The sequence below is a fragment of the Echiichthys vipera genome, assembly GCF_963691815.1.
Source record: "Echiichthys vipera genome assembly, chromosome: 10".
Classification (NCBI taxonomy): Eukaryota; Metazoa; Chordata; class Actinopteri; order Perciformes; family Trachinidae; genus Echiichthys; species Echiichthys vipera.
The window spans coordinates 646,548-666,891 of record NC_139835.1 but is presented as its reverse complement, the minus strand read 5'-3'; the positions used below and the strand labels follow the sequence as shown (position 1 = coordinate 666,891).

General features: G+C 39.5%; 1 protein-coding gene across 1 annotated transcript; it reads left to right on the top strand.

Moving 5' to 3' along the window:
- The first annotated feature begins 301 nt into the window (after positions 1–301).
- LOC310952907 (U3 small nucleolar RNA-associated protein 14 homolog A) lies at positions 302–3,113 on the top strand. Its single transcript, XM_083921749.1, has one exon. The coding sequence runs from the start codon at positions 310–312 to the stop codon at positions 2,689–2,691; it is 2,382 nt and encodes a 793-aa protein (XP_083777875.1). The 5' UTR covers positions 302–309; the 3' UTR covers positions 2,692–3,113.
- Positions 3,114–20,344: the final 17,231 nt, after the last annotated feature.

Sequence of the window (20,344 nt, the reverse complement as noted above, 5' to 3'; positions counted from 1 at the left end):
CCGTACTGATTATGAATTGTAATATTGTAATATTAGATTAGAGCAGGAATACGCTGCACAGTGCTCTGGCATCTTGTTCCTTCTGCTGCTCAACTCAGAGGCTCAACGAGTCACTCATAGAACTTATCTGGTAGGATGACCGATCCAAGATGGCGGCCGCATTTCTCGCGGCCCAACGTTCGATGCGGCATCTACTCTTTATATCTATGGTGCTGCTCCTTTTACGGAGACTAATTTACGACAACGGCTCCGTTGACGGCACACGTGTGTACAGTCAGGCGTTAGCACTCCGGTGGTGTTTACTCCAGCATGGCAAAAGCTTCCAAGAGGAAAGGGAGTAGAAAGAGTCTCAAGAAGAGCTCAAAGGGGACTGAGAAGATGGCAGACGTGAGGCCAGAGGTGGTCTACGATGACTATGATGATGATGATGAGAATTTTAAAAAAGCAGATGAAAATATCACCAGTGAAGAGGAGCAGGAGGAAGAGGAGGAGGACGGCGGCGGCGAGGATGAACGAAAACGACAAAAGCTGCTTGAAGCCATTAGTGCTCTCGGAGGTAAGAGGAAGAAAAGAGTGGGAGAGAGATCCGAAGCGGCCGTCCAGATTTCCGAGTTTACCGTCTACGCGGAGGGGGAGGGCGACAAGATCGACCTGTCGGACCTTATCGGGACCATGGAAAAAAACCCCGCTGTCCCAGCCAAGACCAGGAAGCAGCTGAAGAACTTGCAGCGGAGTAAAAAGACCATCGAATGCCCTCTCAGCAAGCAGGAGAGTGAGAGGATCCAAAGAGATGTAGCCTTTCAGAAGGCAGCCACAGACGTGACCCGGTGGAAAAGCATCATCAAACAGAACCAGAGGGCCGAGCAGCTGGTCTTCCCCCTGAACCAGGAGCCCTCTGGCCCTAAACCCATGGAGAGGGTGGTGACCGGCTGGAAGGCGCAAACTCCGCTCGAGCAGGAGATCTTTGCCCTTCTGTCCGCCAACAAGCAGCCCATCAATGACCCCGCCCTGACCCCTGTCGAGGAGGCTTCAATGAAGGCGATGAGCCTGGAGGAGGCCAAAATCCGACGGGCAGAGCTTCAAAAAGCCCGGGCTCTGCAGTCCTACTACGAGGCCAAGGCCCGGAGAGAGAGGAAGATCAAAAGCAAGAAATATCACAAAGTGCACAACAAAGCCAAGCGTAAAGAGTTCCTGAAGCAGTTCGACGAGATGGTGAAGACAGACCCTGCCGCCGCCTTGGAGGAGCTGAATAAGATGGAACTGGGCAGGATGCAGGAGAGGATGTCGCTGAAGCACCAGAACAGTGGCAAGTGGGCCAAGTCAAAGGCCATCATGGCCAAATATGATGAAGGGGCACGCAAAGCCATGCAGCAGCAGCTGGAGGTGAACAAAGAGCTGACCCAGAAGCTGGTGACCTCGCTGAATAACGAGGAGGAGGAGGAGGAGGAAGCTGACGATGCAGAGGTGCTGCCTGATTTTGTAAATGATGCAGAGCAAGGACTGGATTGTTCAAACCCCTGGATGAGAGGGAAGCTCTCTGAAGAGCCTGCCGAAAAAGAGACCAGTATGACTGTAGATCTTACAGCAGAGGGGCCTGGAGCGACGGGGGATACAGTTGAAGAAGAAGAGGTGGAGGAAACAGAAGAGGAAGTGCTCCTCAGAGAGTTTGACAGCAGGAGGAAACTGCGTGAGGCTCAGGAGACCGACGCAGCACCTGTAATACCTGCGAATGATGATGATGATGATGATGAGGAGAGTAAAGCAGCAGCAGAGGACCCAGATGCATCAGACAAAGAGGAAGAGGAGCTGTCACAGTTCACAAACCTTTTCCGAGGAATAGCAGACAGCTGTCAGGAGGCTGAAGCCGAGAAGGCCGAGGCGACTGCAGACGCCGGCCGCAGGGACACTTCAGCTCAGCTGGAGGAGGGGCTGATGAGGATCAGGACTCTGGAGGACACGGAGCTCCTCAGTCAGGAAGAGTCAGCCACCGATGGAGCACCTGTTCCACCCCAGCAGCGCCCAGCCACAGAAAACCTGCCACCCGCAACTCACAAGGCAGGAAAAAACAGAAAAAGGAGAGGGATCGAGCTGAAAGAAGTTCTCACCAAAGAAACAAAAGTCATCAGCCTCCCACTTGCTCCAACCATAGAGGACACTGAGGGCTCAGATGAAACACTAGCCCAGAGGGGGCTCATTAAAGAGGCCTTCGCCGGGGACGACGTCATCTCAGACTTCCTCAAGGACAAGAGGAGGCAGGAGGACGCAGGGAAGCCTAAGGTAATGGATCTGACGCTGCCAGGGTGGGGCGACTGGGGAGGGATGAACATCAAGCCCCCCCGGACCAAACGCAGGAGGTTCAGGATCAAGACAGCGCCACCTCCACCCAGGAAAGATCAGCGTTTGCCCAGTGTCATCATGTCGGAGAAGAGGAACAGCGCCCTCAGCCTCCACCAGGTGAACTCACTGCCCTTTCCCTTTGAGAACCACAATCAGTTTGAGAGCACTATCCGCTCTCCACTGGGCCGCACCTGGAACACAGAGAAGACTGTTCGAAAGATCATCAAGCCCAAGGTGGTCACCCAACTGGGTGCCATCATCGAGCCCATGGCTCAGGAGGAGCTGCTGAAGGACAAGAAGCAGGTGTCTACCGGCACTAAAAGCATTGTGGACTCACGGAAAAGAAAACATTAGCAAGAGCTTGTAGTTCAAATGAAATCAAAAGAGAAAGTATATAGCAGCAGGTTGTTGGTAATAGTCCACTACTCTCTGTGGTCTAAATGTGATGCTCTTCAGTTTACTGTGAGAAAAGCTCAGCATTTAGTGAGAAATGATGGATCTGACAATGATTCTCTGGCCTTTCTTATTGTATATTTGAGATTAAGACATGTTTAATCAAATATATAAAGTCAGATTAAGTCAGCTAAGCAGTGAAGAATATTTGAAACAACTTACATTCTTGGAATTAGACAGCTATTCCTTCACTAAAAGATTCATTACACTGCGTCAGTGTTATTTGTTCACGAACCAGATTCATCCTTCCTGTTGCTCTACTCAAAGGTGTTCTCTCAAAGCGGTGCAGAACAATTCTAACTCAAAGAGGAACTGCTCTAACTGTGTTTTGGTTTAGCACACACGTCCACAGAAAAAGTTGTCATATTGTAATGTTCAGATGTGAAATTGTGGAAGTTCTTCATTCACATGTTTCTTAAATAAAAGTATTGACAATAAAATGTCCCCTTATTATCAAAAGCTACTTATTATGCAGGAAATATACTATCTCTGTATTCGATTTTGAAGTGTAATTACTGAAGCTGCTGATTTATATAAACTACTATAGCTGTTAGGTCAATGGAGTGGAGTAATAAGTACAATATCTTCCTCTTGAATTTATGAATGTATTTCAGTCGTGTCAAAAAAAGAATATAAAATACAAAACTATACAAAATTAAATTATTTCACAAATAAGAGACAAAACAAAACATGTAACAACATATGTACAATTTAGTCTGCCTGAAAAGGAGCAGGAAGAAGTTTTCACTTATTTAATCTGACCCCTTTTTCCAAATTCAGTAATTGCTGTAATCTGTATCATTTATCTATTATATGTACAATTTGTAAATCTAACTATACAATTATACAATTTTATAAATAACATATATAAAATATAATATATATATATATATATAAAGTAATGTAATATAATTTATATGCCTACATATAAACATCCATAGAAAAAATAGATCCCATAGTGAAAGACTCCAGGCTGATCAAGCTGAATAAAACAATGACAGATGCAGTTCTGATCCACAGTGTTATGGCTTAATATGAAGTGCTGGTTACCGAAATATATGATGACAAAAAAAAAAGTTGAATGATACAGATGTTTACAGATTTGAATCAGCTCATCATCTGATTTTCTTGTATGGCTGCTGGGTTTTAGACACATTTTTCAATTTTTTTTCCAAAGAAAAAAATAGTTTATTTTTCGACAACCGTGTTTATATTCCTCAAACTATCAGAACGTATAATACAGTACTTAGTATTGGTAGTAACAAAACATTTCAAACCACTTCCAGCTCTAATAACAATGATGTATAGAGTTCAAATGATAAGTCATTTCAAAAGTTGATATATAAATAAAACTATTTTGATATTTGATTTGACATTTTTCAAGCAACATCATATAATACTATTTACTACATTGTAAGAAAAGATACACCATATCTACTCAATTCAAAAATGAGGTAACAGATTACAAGCAATATTATTTATTAAATTTCACAAGGTTTGGTATTGAGTAAACCTTAATTAAATTATTTTATCAGAATTTAATATGGAAAGAATCCATAATTGCAACCTAATCATAAACAGTAAGTCTGTTGTATGTGCAAATACCAGCATCATTTGCTATTCTGCTTCTCAACAATTGCATTCACATCCCTGCTCACTGCTTTTGAGCCTGTCACCTCACATATAATATTTGCCTGCTGTCAATCAAAAGCAAAAATGAGCTTTCCCATGTTGATATCTGAGGCATTTTTACAGGATGCAGGATACAATACAGGATTCTCAACATCACAGCCAGCCAGGTGAGGAGAGAACTGGAGAAGCTCAGCCAGAGAAAAGCCGCCGGTCCGGACCGCATCAGCCCTCGCGTGCTGAAGGCCTGTGCCAGCCAGCTCTGCGGAGTTCTCCAGCACCTCTTCAACCTGAGCCTCCACCTTCAGAGAGTGCCAGTGCTGTGGAAAACATCCTGCCTTGTTCCAGTGCCCAAAAAAGGACATCCTGTGGCACTGGATGACTACAGGCCGATTGCACTGACCTCTCACATTATGAAGGTCATGGAGAGGCTGGTTCTTGCACACCTCAGACCCCTAGTGTGCCCATCACAGGACCCCCTACAATTTGCATATCAGCCCCATGTTGGGGTTGATGATGCTCTCATCTACCTGCTGCAGGAAGCCTACTCCTCCCTGGATAGACCCAACACTGCTGTCCGCGTCATGTTCTTTGACTTCTCCAGCGCTTTTAACACCATCCAGCCCGAGCTGCTGAAGGCCAAACTGGAGAACATGCGGGTGGATTCTTCTCTCGTCACATGGGTAAATGACTATCTGACGGGCAGGCCGCAGTATGTGAGATTACGGAACTGTGTGTCTGACCGCCTGATCAGTAACATTGGTGCCCCCCAGGGAACCGTGCTGTCGCCCTTCCTCTTCACCACCTACACCGCAGACTTTAAGTACCGCACTGAGTCGTGTCATCTGCAGAAATTCTCTGATGACACGGCCATTGTGGGGCGTGTAGAGGGTGGAAGGGAGGACGAGTACAGGGACCTGGTCGGCAATTTTGTCAAGTGGTGTGAGGAGAACCACCTGCAGCTGAACGTGGCTAAGACAAAAGAGATGGTGGTGGACTTTAGGAGGAACAAGCCCCCGCCCTCTCCAGTCTGCATTGGTGGGACAGACATAAACATTGTGGACTCCTACAAGTACCTGGGTGTGGTGCTGGATAATAAACTGGAGTGGACCACAAACACACAGGCAGTCTACAAGAAGGGCCTGAGCCGGCTTTACTTCCTGAGGAGGCTCAGGTCCTTTAATGTCTGCAACCGGATGCTTCAGATGTTTTATCAGTCTGTTGTCGCGAGCACCATCTTCTTCGCTGTGGTGTCCTGGGGTGCGGGCATCAAAGCAAAAGACGCGAACAAACTGAATAAACTGATAAAGAAGGCAGGGTCTGTTGTTGGCTCTAAGCTTGTCACCCTGGAGGAGGTTGTGGAGCACAGGATGCTGGCAAAGCTGCTGGTGATCATGGACAATGTCTCCCATCCCCTCCATAAAACCCTGGACAAGCTTCAGAGCAGCTTCAGCAGCAGACTCATTCAACCTCGCTGCCTTAAGGAACGGCACAGGAAATCATTCCTACCTGCTGCCGTCAGACTCTACAACGCTGCACAACAACGCTGAGCAACGCTCAGGGAATAAACTCTCACTACTCATAGTGACCTATCACTGACATGCACCTTATCCCAATTGCACATTAAAATCCACACTGCACATTTAATATAGTGTTTTATCTGCAATACTGTACTTTTATTTTATTCTATTTTATTGCTGTTCATATTTTGTATTTTATATTTTGTATTTTATATTTTATCTTATTTTAGTACTTCTGATTGCTCTGTACCGCTGCTACGATGACCTAATTTCCCCTCGGGGATAAATAAAGTTATCTATCTATCTATCTATCTACAAATGTGTCACTGAAAGCTATTTGAATGATGTAAAGTGCCAGGGCCCAGTGTGCAGACATGCTGCAGCCTGCTCCCACTTGATTCAGCCCCAGTGAGTGTGAAATAGGCAGGGGGTCACAGTTATGAGTCGCACAGCATCCAACAACAGCATTTTATAAGTTGGTGCTTCACTTCCTTCCCCTCTCTTTCTCTGTTTATTCTCAGTCCATTTAGGGCCATGCAGCAGTGTCTAAAAGAAAAGCCATTATGGTTGGGTTAAACCTTCACACATGGGTGAGAGTGCATGCTTTGGCACCTGACATCTCTGTATTTCACGTGATAGACACTCTATTAAAGTTGAGGATCCCGTAATGGACTATGCATCAGTTCAGGTAATGGTTGTCAGCTTGAGTGCCCGAGAGGCAGTGGAGAATTCCATTAGAAACCTTATAGTTACTAAATCAGTCATTCTCCATCTTCCTCTCTATTGAGCCACCTATTTGGGGCAATTACTACAGCTTCATACAGCTTTCAGCAATGAAAAGAGACCACGTCCTTGGACTTACTCCTGCCCGCTGGACTGCAACGAGATCAGGCAGTGATTCTCACTCAAATATATGAAGCCTGCTGTGGCTGTAAATCAAAGAGCTGGGGGTGAAGGGCTTACAACCCCCATGATGGAACATGTTTTTCTCCATAATGCCCATTTGTGAGATCGGCTTAAATATTTGTTCTAGGATGAAGGAGCATTTATACCTACATTATTGGTTGGCTGCAAAGCACTGAAAATGCAAAACTGACTTCTATTCCCTGAACAGTATTTATGTTATCACCATGAGATGTGACAGCAGACAAGCCTTATCTTACTGTATTTAATATCAAGCATAGTCATTCCAAACTGAGAGATTGGAGTTAAATACCCAGTCAGTCACCGCCTCTGACTCACAGCAGTAGATGTTGAAAGCTGCAGCTTGATTTGCCACTGCTGTTTCTCTACAGTCCAATTGGCTTGTTTGTGTGTGCATGAAACAATCTGATAGAGGACTCTTATCCATTTCCCTCTGTATTCCAAGGCCCAACTCCATTCCCACCCTGACAGGTATAAGATTAACTTAGTTAGGTGCAGAGGCACTCATGCACACCAAATTAAATTAATGGAACAAATTTCCCTCCTAATTAAGATGAAAATACGTGTCAGTTGTAACCTTGCTGAGCACTAATTATGTACAAATGATTTATCATCTGTTTCGTCCTGAATAGCAATGGGCTCACCTCTCCGATAGCCCTGGCTGACTGTTAAGAGATGGCTCCTGATTAACAGTGACAGGTTGTGCTGCCGAGAAGCTGCACGTCACCGGCCAGCCAATCGGGGCCGGCTGAGCTCAGATTCTCCTCCCTTCCATTAACCTACATTGAGTGTGCAGCTGAGCATCACTGTGCCTCGGCTCCCCTTCTTGTTTCCCTCCCCAGAATGAAAATAAAGTACATTGAAAGAGGAAAGGTGGGGGGAGATAGTGTGACTGATGCGGGCTAATGGAGCACGGGGATGAGAGTGGTAAAACCTGAACCAGGGATGAATCCCACTAGATGTGCCATTTGTATTGAGGCTGGATTAGTACGTGTCTGTATGAGCCAACTGACAGAGGGAGATAAAGCATCTTAAACAGGCTCTCCACCTCAAATAACAAAGTGAATAACGCTGAATAATCAAGCTCATGCTTCAACATTTTATGCCTGGCGGTGGATAATTGCTTCTAAGTGCTGTAGAACAAAAAACAGCTTGTATCACCCCAGTACCAGGCTAAGGCCAGCAGGTGGTGCAATAGGTTAAACCTGCAAAAAGCCACTGTATACACTATATATATATATATATATATATATATATATATATATATATATATATATATATATATATATATATATCCCTGTGTGCTAAAATAAGCAGGGCTTCATTACACAATTACAGCCTAACTGGAATATTCCGTCTTATTTCCTCCTGCCTTGCAAGAACAGATATATTTCATTGGGCTGCAGCTCTGATTAGCATTAGAATCAGAGTCCCTTGTGATGCTAAGGACACACCGGCAAATCTGTAATCATTGTTCTGCAGGCTTGCTCACAGGGGATATAGCCTGCTTTGTCATTATCATTCAATATGCCACACACATGCTGGCAAAGCTTCTGGTGCTGCCAGCAACAGGGCATTTGCATTTCCTCCTCATAATTCCAAGAAACCGCACAGACAATCAGCACAAATGACGCCTGTGTTTCTGCTGCCTGAACATGAGGGATGCTTTCCCTCCCTGACTGCTGCTGAACACAGAACACTCCCTCATTCTATGTCTCATTTTCTCCTTGTGTGATTATTGTCCTGAAATTGTCTGTGTGCGTCCTCAAAATGTCATCATGTACAGGTGTCAGCTCTAGCCATTAGGGATCATTTGACTTTCTATTGTGATTTGGGGTTATTTAGCCGACTCATACCACTACCCCAATTTGCCTGTTGGATGTTTCATTGGCGTGGTACAGTAAATGTCAATGTGTCTGCACAGGTAAGGCTCCTGTGTTCTCCAGCTCATTTCTCTGTTCGGTTTTCAGCTGGGCTTGTCTGTCCAATCCTGCTATTCCCCTGCTGCTGAGACATGGCACAGTGGAATATCAAACACTCATTGTGAGAGGGACCTCCACATTACTGTTGCACGTCCTGTTTGTTGTAATGTGCACAACTGAAATCAAATGAAGGGGTTGGAAATAAGTCTCTATTTTAATTTGGACAAAAACAAAGGGTTTTACATTTTTGTATGTCATTATGACCCTGAATCTAATCTTTCTCAGCTCTTTTCATGGATACATTTACATTCTTACGGATACAGGATATTGAACTTTAGGGTTCATAATTCAGAGTGCTCAGTTCATCACAAACATGTGATCAATTCACTGGAATACAAGAGCAGCAGCCATTTTCTTTTGTTACTCCACACTCTTTTCCTAATATATGCCTCTGCCTGCAGTGAGAGAGTCAGGGGTCGAGGTATGAGGGGCTTGGCGATCAGCATCTCCCACATCGTGGCTATCTGGGGATTGGCGGATGAGGCGGAGAGGGAGGGGGTTAGAGGTTAATTATAGACAACAGAGAGGTCACAGGGCTTATTATTTTGGAGCCGGGATCTGCAATGGTCCAATGGGGATGACATTTATGATGAGGGTCCGGTCCCACCCCTCCATCACCATCCACACCCACAACCCACCCCTTGTACGCCATCACTCACGTTTGTACTGAAGGAGCCGACAGTGAGACTCAGTGGTCTGATAATGAAAAGGCCCTTAGCGTTTGGCTCAGGCAGAATGATGAATTGAATCCCTGGCTGTTCTCTGGCTTCGTCAGGGGGCCTCCAAGTAGCCCTTGACAACTAATCGAAAGCCCTCATACCCTCCTCTTACATACCAGGCTTCCTTTATCACTCTAATTATTAGGGTTAAGTGAGCCTCCCATGGGACTGTGAGTGCATACAACCTGCCGAGTCATCTCATTAGATGAGAAATAAATGGCAAAAGTACAAATTAATCACCCCAGCTGCCTGAATCTGATGGTCGTCAGTTGTAGCCACGTTCAGACTGTTTGTAGTCACAGCTTTTGTTCCAAATGAAAATGACAACATAAAAGTCTGTGATGCATAGGGTTGGTGATATTTTTTATTTTAATGATTGTGAACACATCCTATGTTCAGAGCCAAACCAACGGTGAATAAGAACATAGATAGATAGATAGATAGATAGATAGATAACTTTATTTATCCCCGAGGGGAAATTAGGTCATCGTAGCAGCGGTACAGAGCAATCAGAAGTACTAAAATAAGATAAAATATAAAATACAAAATATAAAATACAAAATATGAACAACAATAAAATAGAATAAAATAGAAGTACAGTATTGCAGATAAAACACTATATTAAAATGTGCAGTGTGGATTTTAATGTGCAAGTGGGATAAGGTGCATGTCAGTGATAGGTCACTATGAGTAGTGAGAGTTTATTCCCTGAGCGTTGCTCAGCGTTGTTGTGCAGCGTTGTTGTGCAGCGTTGTAAAGTCTGACGGCAGCAGGTAGGAATGATTTCCTGCGCCGTACCTTAAGGCAGCGGGGTTGAATGAGTCTGCTGCTGAAGCTGATATTGTGTGTGTATCACATTCTGATATCTCTTCTTCCTCCATTGGTGTTCAAAACACATCATTGGTGGTTTAGACTTTTAATACTTTTATTTTTTGAACTTATTTTTAAATTTAATTTTCAATCAACAACCATACAATATATACAGAACATTGAGATATAATTACTTTATTTTTCCTTTTTCAGCTGTATATGGCCTATGTAACCATTATGTTTAAATACTAAGAGTGGTTTAGGTTTTTTCAAGGGATTTGTTGACTATAAAGAATATATAGAATAATACAAGCCTTATCCTTTAAATCTCAATTCGCATCCTTGTAATGACTCCTCTCGTTTTTGTTGTTTGTCTGTTTTGTGTGAAGATGTCTTTTCATCCTCCTTTTATTCTTTTTAAGCATGTTTCATTATGTTCTCCAGCAAATACACAACAGTTTGTATAATTATGAATTATGGTGCCGGATGTGTAACATTATGATCTAAATAAGTTTAATTTGAATTTTATCTTTATTTTTTTGCCAAATAACAATGTTTGTCCATAAATATTTGGCTCAGGTTTAAATAACCCAACATGTTGGGTGACTCCTTTTTCTTACGAGTGCTTGAGCACGGGCGACTTTTGAACTTGAACCAGTTACTCTACTGTGCTTGATCGAACACAGTTTGAACATTTCTACTTTTCTAATGATATAGTCTTTCATTCATTTTTTCAGAGATATTTTTAGAGTCAAGCACATGAATGCATTGCCCAAACACACCACACAAGTCCAGTAACTGCACACTGATGAAAATATAGGATGTCAAAACAGTCAATACAAGCATACATTAACAAAGGTTGCATTTTGCACTGAAAACCAGAACAGAACAACTTCTTGATATAATATAGTGCATGTAATATATAGCATGAATGACTATAAAAGAAAAAAAACTCGACATAATTTCTTTGCCTAGCTGCTCGCCCTCTCATCCTCTTGCCCTGCATCACTGTCTTCCACTCATCTGACGTTACAGTGAAGCACCTGATGTCTGTACACCTGACGATTGTTTAGTCAACTGGTCCATAGGTGTGGTATTTTAAAAGGCAGTGCCTTGCAAGGAAGTGACATCCTTTCAGTGTCTAATGTAGAGAAGTGTGTTTTGTTTTTTGAAGAATTGTGAGGCTGAGAATGTGTATAGTACAGATCTGGGCTGAGGTTTCGCTCGAGTGCCAGCTTTCATTAACTGTGTGCTATTTTTCATTTTAGTGAGTAAGCAATAATACTAAAAACTGTGAGAACTAGTAGCCTTGTGTCATCTTTTATTTTTTTCCCCCTTCTGTCTATGTTTCCTACACTTAATCATAGGGAAGCTTGCTCTGAGCTTTTCCCACTCTGGGATGTTTGAAATCTGTAGGAAAACTACAGTTAACTGTGATAAATGTACTGTAACTTTGAGCTAAAGTGGAAGAGAGAGCATGTCTGTTCATGTTCAAACTATTGTGTAGCTGGATCTACACCTGGAACCCCGTCATGAGCAGCACGACTCAGTATGCTGAATACAAACTGGAGTGTAAATGGGACTGAGGATAAAGAGTGATCCACTCCGCACTGTGGATTTCTCACCTCTGCATCTCTGTAAGCCTATTAGGCTGGACCACAAGAGCAAATCAAATATGTTGCAGTGTGTGTGTGTGTATTTTATTTTCTGTGTCTGAAAGCAGAAATACTGCACTAGCATTTCAGAGAGTTTTATCAATTTTCCAAAAATGATAGAAAGTCACAAATTACATGATAGAAAAGAACACACCATTCTCTCCAAAATACTACTGTAAACATGGTATTTCCACCATCTCTCGCCTAATTTCCAGGTTGAATTAATTATATTGATATGTAACTTTTGAAATTGAACATTTTAATATATTAACCTTATTTATGGTGAAGCTGTTGGTATGGAAGCCTGTTCTTCCGCCACTGAAAGAAAAACATATTGCCATGGTAAGTCATTATTATGAGATAAAAAGTCATAATTATGAGATAAAAAAGTCATAATAATGAGATAAAGTCATAATAATGAGAAAAGAAAGTCGGAATCATGAAATAAAAAGTCATAATAATGACATAAAAAGTCACAATAATGAGATAAAAAGTCATAATAATGAGATCAAAAGTCGAAATAATGAGACAAAAAGTCATAAATATGGGATAAAAAGTCTGAATTATGAGATAAAAAAAGTCATAATAATGAGAAAAAAAGTCATAAATAAAGGATAAAAAGTCTGAATTATGAGATAAAAAGTCATAATAATGAGATAAAAAGTCATAATAATGAGATATAAAATCTAAACAATATGATAAAAAGCCATAATAATGCGATAAAAAGTCATAATTATGAGATAAAAAGTCATGGTAATGAGATAAAATGGTCAAGGAACAGACTACGGAGGTGTGTACCAGAGTCGTGGTCCAAACTATGTCTGGCACATCAATGGCTACGACAAGCTTAAGCCTTTCAGGTTCGATCAGTGGATTCTTTCACGGGTTTTCCGGAAAGAGAATTTGGCTTGAAGCTTACAAAACAAGCAATGATCCAAAGATCATCGCTGAATACTTCATGGATGCTGTGATCACTGCTGATGGGTGCCCCACCAGACTCAGACTTGATTTAGGAACAGAAAATGGCCACATGGCTGAAATGCAGCAGGTTTTTTTTGCATTTTTCTGAGAACCAAGCTCAGACAGACACTGTAACCTTTGGTCCAAGTCCTGGAAACCAGCACATTGAACGATGGTGGCTGATCCTGCAAAGTGACTGTGTCCAGTTTTGGATAGAGATATTTGACAAATGGAAAGAAGATGGCTATTTCTCAGACAACTTCTTGATCCAGTTTTGTTTTCTTCAAACAATACAGGTAATGGACACATTATGAGATGAAGGATTGCCCAATAATATTTTTAGCCACAAATGACCATGAAAGTCTCTGTTGTGAATATCCAATTTTTTCTCATTATTTATTTGCTTCTTGTATCGTAAATGAATCACTTCAATGTCAGAGCAGAGAATATCGGATTACTTATTTATCTATATTTATGTATTTATTTATACTTAGGTCTAATGGCCCTTATATGCCGTCGTAGCTCAGAGTAGCTTTGTATCAAATTAGTAGGTATCCCACTAGAATCGTCCTGTGTAATAAATGGCATGGCATAATGGCAGCCTTTACAAAGAAATAAAACAAACCATGGGTCTGGAGTACTTCACTAACGCAGTTATCACGAGTGCCCAATATTTTTACACACTCTGAATATTACAATATTTGCCTCCTAGGAAGAAAAACCACAGAGTCCGTCAAGTCCACAACTCACGATCACCTCATGGACGTCCTGTTCAGGCTGACAGGAGTCACAGTGAGAGTGGCAAGAGGAAAGGTGGGGGACTTGCTATTCTTATTAACAACAAGTGGTGTCATCCTGGACACATTACTCTAAAAGAGCGTGTGTGCATCCTGGACATTGAGCTGCTTGCCGTGAGTTTGCGGCCATACTATCTGCCGAGGGAGTTTTCACACGTGATTGTCCTGGTTGTTTACATTCCTCCGACTGCAAACGCGGCGCGTGCGAGTGACATCATCCACACCGTCGTCGCGGGCCTTCAGACACGGCACCCAGACACATTCATTGCAATATCTGGGGACTTCAACCACATCACTCTGGCTGCAACACTGCCCACTTTCAATCAGTTTGTGGACTGTCCCACCAGGGAAAACAAGACACTGGACCTGCTGCATGCTAATGTTAAGGAGGCTTACAGCTCCACTGCCCTTCCTCCTCTTGGAAGATCGGACCACAACCTCATCCACCTGCAGCCCCTGTATAAGCCCCAAGTCCAGCGGCTTCCTGTGACCACCAGGACTGTGAGGAGATGGTCACGGGAGACCGATGAAGTTTTACAGGGTTGCTCCGAACTTACAGACTGGGATTTGCTCTGTGATTCACATGGAGAGGACCTTGATGATCTTTCGGACTGCATAACAGAGTACATCAATTTCTGTGTGGCAACAGCGTTGTTCCTACAGTGGCTGTACGCTGTTTCCCCAACGACAAGCCGTGGGTCACCAGAGACATCAAGGTCCTGCTGAATGAGAAGAAGAGGGCCTTCAGAGATGGGGACAGAGAGCAGATGAGGCAGGTCCAGAGGGAGCTTAAGGAGAGGATTCAACAGGGCAAAGACAGCTACAGGAGGAAGCTGGAGCACAAACTCCAGCAGAACAATTCCTCCATAACCATCCACCTCCAAACCTCCAGCCCTGTTGACACCACCCCTCCCCCTCAATTCCTCTAGCTACTGTATTTGTTACAATATTTAAACAATCACAGCATAAAAAACTGCATGTTTTCATTTAAACTGCAACTTTACTTGCAACAACAGGGAGCCTTTAAAAGTAAACCATCTATAGGCTCATGGAATGACTGGCAATTCCAAGCTGCCTTTTAACATATAACAATATCAACACCTGGATAGACTACGTAAAATAATGCCTGAAATGTGAAATTTAATAAAATCATGTCAGACATGCACGTGTTAGGTGAATTGATTACTCTAAGAATTGCCCTTAGGTGTGAATGGTTGTCTGTCTCTGTTAGTCTCTGTGTGCCCTGCGATAGACTGGCGTCCTGTCCAGGGTGTACCCCGCCTCAAGCCCGATGTCAGCTGGGATCGGCTCCAGCCCCCCCGCGACCCCGACCCTGGAATAAGCGGCTGAAGATGAATGGAATGAATGAATGTCAATTATAATGTGGAAGGAAAACATGATTGAGAAAGTGAATAACAGGACAAGGTCACAGTGTACTTGGGACATAGGCCTGATAAGCACACATTCTGTTTAGAGAATAATAGAACTATATTTGGGCATGATGACGTCTGGACATAAAGTAGACCCTACTGATGGTAAATGTATGTGTGTATTGGAAAGACCTGATGGGGCGTGTAAATGTTGTCAGCACATGAACCTCAGTATAAGAGGGGAAGTTCTGCTAAGGGAATTTGGAATTCTGTGATAAGAGTGTGTTAACCTTGACGCAATAAATTTCCCTCGATGGCTGCAAAACATCTCTGCTGACTCCTTCTTGTAGACCTTTCTATTTTTATAGTACATTATTCTACCATAGTAAATAAAAAAATCCTTATATTTTAAAAAGGGATGCACGGTAAATATTGGGGCAGATATATTATCAGCCGATACTGGCCTATCCAACTATATCAGTGTATATTAGCCAATATACGGGCTAAACATCATATCTGTTTTTACAAACGGTTATTGCATTTAATTTGAATTCTTAGGCAAAATGCACTATAGAAACCAAGTATGTCTGAAGATTTAAAAAAAAGAGCTGTGACATATTAAACCATTCGTCTATATTCATTATATCTGAGCCTCTCTTACTTTCAGGTGTGCATAAACTACAGGTTATAGAAGCATAATTCATCAGCCATCAATATCGACTGGAAAAAAAATGCATACCGTGCATCCCAAATTTTTAAATGAAGGTATTGTGCGATTGAAGTGCTGAAATAGCTAAACTGGTCAGTTCACCCCAAAATCCATAATACATATTTTTCCCCTGGCCTGGAGAGTACCACAGGACGAGTGCCATTTAATTGGAGAAAGAGCAGCATTTAGAACAACAGCAGTTAGAACATAACAGATAATAAAAATTTTGCTACAAATATTAAAACATATCTTAGTATATGTGTAACTATATGTCATTTATTTTTGGTACCCTTACATGTTAGTTACTAACTATGTTACAGAGGGAACCAGATGCAAAGTGGTGTTTTCTCCGTGTGGCTGGTTGTTCTGTGTACCTTATGGAGGTTAGATGAACAGCAAATGCTTTCAAGTTCCAACAAACACCGGTTTAAAATGTATCAAATAGAACACAGAGTTAAGTTCCTCCATTTTCCTCTCATATCCCAAAATACTGTAGACATCATCACATGTTTTATTTGCTAACAATAATCATTGTCTCAATAAGACATTTAGCCTCAAGTTATTGGTGAAGTTCAGCAATAAAAACCATCAATCTTAAAAGGGACGGTTCAAAAAAAAAAGTTATTATTTTTTACCTGTAGTGCACTTTATTAATCTAGATAGTTTTGGTGTGAGTTGAAGACTTTTTATTTCATAATTATGACTTTTTATCTCATTATTTAGACTTTTTAAAGAAATCTCATTATGACTTTTTAGCTTAATATTATGACTTTTTATCTCATTAATTTGACTTTTTATCTCATTATTTAGACTTTTTATCTCATTATTAGGACTTTTATGCCATGACTTTTTATCTCATTATTTTGACTTTTTAATTCATGTTTCTAACTTCTTATCTCAATATTATAACTTTTTATCTCATTATTTTTACTTTTCATCTCATAATTATGACTTTTTATCTCATTTTGACTTTTTATCTCACATTTATGACTTTTTATTCCATATTTATGACTTTTTATTCCATATTTATAACTTTTTATCTCATTATTATGAATTTTTATCTCATTATTATGACATTTAGTTTCATTATTTCAACTTTTATCTCATTATTATGACATTTTTGTCATTATGACTTTTTATCTCATTTTGACTCTTATCTCATATTTATGACTTTTTATTCCATATTTATGACTTTTTATTTCATTAATATGAATTTCTATCTCATTATTATGAATTGTTATCTAATTATTATGACTTTATATCTCATATATCATATCATATCATCCTCAATAATTCCCCTCGGGATGCATAATGCTTCTTGAATCTTGAATCTTCAGGGAGGATGTCTGGAGAGGGGAGGAGGAGGGGTGAAGGGAGGGGTGTCCGGGGGGGAGAGGGGGGTGCGGTGTCCAGGGAGGGTGTCTGGAGTGGGGGGGGAGTGTCCAGGGGAGGGTGTCAGGAGTGGGGAGGGGGATGGTCAGAGGGGTCAGGAGTTGAGGAGCTGGACAGCTCTGGGGATGAAGGTTGCTCTTCTCCTCTGTGTCCTGCAGCAGGGACAGCGAAGACGGCGTCCTGAGGGGAGCCACTCAAACGCTGAGAAGAGAGCGTGAGAGGGGTCCTGCATGATCTGACCAGCTAACCTGAGTGTCTGCTGCTTGTGGATTGTCGACAGAGTTCTAACAGGAAGTCCAATGATCTTAGAACAGACCGTGGCGACGCTCTGCAGGCGGTTTCTGTTCTGGAGGCTGGTGGAGTAGAACCAGCATGTGATGGAGAACGTGATGATGCTCTCGATGAAGGAGTAGTAAAAGGTCAGGAGGATGTTCTTGCTGACTCCAAAGGAATTGAGCTTCCTAAGGAGGTATTTCCGCTGCTGACATTTCCTGAGAATCTCCTCTGTGTTTGACTTTTTATCTCATATTAATGACTTTTTTATCACATTATTATGAATTTTTATCTCATTATTATGACTTTTCATCTTATTATTTGGCCATTTTATCTCACTATTTTAACTTTTTCTCAATATTATGACTTCTTCTCTCATTATTGGGACATTTCATCTAATTCTTTTGACTTTTATCTCAGTATTATGACTTTTATCTCATTATTTCGACTTTTCATTTCATTATTTTGACTTTTTATAACATTATAACTTTTTATCTAATATCAACTTTCATCTCATTATTTTGATCTCATTTATTTCACATTGATGACTTATTATCTCATTATTATGACTTTATAACATTATAACTTTTTATCTAATATCAACTTTTCATCTCATTATTTTGATCTCATTTATTTCACATTGATGACTTATTATCTCATTATTATGACTTTTATCTCATTATTATGACTTTTTATCTCATTATTATGACTTTTTATCTCATAATTATGACTTTTTATCTCATTATTATGACTTTATCTCATTAATATGACTTTCTATCTTATTATCTCATAATGAAATTTTATCTCATTATTTCGAAATTTTATCTCATAATTAAGACTTTTCAACTCATTATTTTTACTTCTTATCTCATGATAACGCCTTTTATCTAATTATTTAGACTTTTTATCTCATATTTATGACTTTTCTATTCATTTTATTTTATTATTTTTACTTTTTAAAACATATTTATAACATTTTATATCATTATTTTGACTTTTTCTCATTATGAATTTTTATCTAATTTTTGTGACTTTTTTATGTCATTATGACTTTTTATCTCATTATTTAGACTTTTTAAGTCATATTCATGACTTTTTATCTTAATATTTTGACATTTTATATCAATATAATGACATTTTATCTCATTATTTCAACTTTTTTATCTCATTATTATGACTTTTTTTGTCATTATGACTTTTTATCTAATTTTGACGCTTATCTCATATTTATGACTTTTTATTCCATATTTATGACTTTTAATCTCATTATTATGAATTTTGATCTCATTATTATGACTTTTTATTTCATTATTTTGACGTTTATTCCAAATTTATGACTTTTTATGTCATTATTATTTTTTTATCTCATTACTTAGACTTTTTAAGTCATATTTATGACTTTTTATCTCATTTCGACTTTTTATCTCCTTATTTGGACTTTTGATCTCATATTTATGACTTTTTATCTCATTATTATGACTTTATCTCATATTCATGACTTTTTATCTCATTATTATGACTTTTTATCTCATTATTACTGCCTTTTATCTCATTATTTTGACCCTTTATCTCATTATGTCTTTTCATTTCATTATTATGACTTTATCTCATAATTATGACGTTTGATCTGATTATGACTTTTTATTTCATCATTTTGACCTTTTATCTCATAATTATCAATTTTCATGTCATTATTATGATTATTTTGACTTTTTAAGTCATATCTATTACTTTTTATCTGATTATTTCAACTTTTTATCTCAATACAATGACGTTTCAACTCATTATTATGACTTTTTATGTCATTATGACTTTTTATTTCATTATTTTGACTTATTATCTCAATATTATACATTTTTATCTAATTTCGGCTTCTTATCTTATATTCACGACTTTTTAACTCAAATTTATGACCTTTCATCTTATTATTTTCACTTTTTATCTAATTTTTTTCACACTTTATCTCATTATTTTGGATTTTCATCACATTATTTCGACTTTATATATATATATTTATATATGATATATTTATATCTCATATTTACGACTTTTCATCCCATTTATTTGACTTTTTATTTCATTATTGTGACTTTATCAAATTTTTATGACTTTTTATCTCATTACTATTACTTTTTATGTCACTTTGAGTTTTTATCTCATTATTATGACTTTTTATCTCGTTTCAACTTTTCCCCAATATTTCAACATTTTATCTCATTATTTTGAATTTTCATCACACTAATTCGACTTTTGATCTCATTATTGGTCTTTTTATCTCTTTATTTTCACATTTTATCTCATTATGACTTTTCACCTCATTTCAACTTTATATCTCATTATTTGGACTTTTATCTCATATTTATGACTCTTTATCTAATTGTTATGACTTTTTTCATTATTTCAACATTTTATCAAATTTTTTAGCTTTTTATCTAGTTATTATGACTTTTTATTTTATTAATATGACTTTTAATCTCAATATTATAACTTTTTATCTAAATAATTTGACTTTTTCTCTCATTATTTTGACTTTTCAGCTCATATTTATGACTTATCTCAGTATTATGACTTTTTATCTCTATACTATGACTATTTATCACTTTATTTAGACCGTTATCTAATTATTATGACTTTTTATTTCATTATTTCGACTTTTTATCTAATTTCTTTTAAACTTTTTATCTAATTCAATTGAATAGAATTCAATTTTATTTATAGTGCCAAATCATAACAAAAGTTATCTCAGGAACACTTTACAGACTAGGTAAAGACCACACTCTATGACTAATTTATGATTTACATAGACCCAACAAT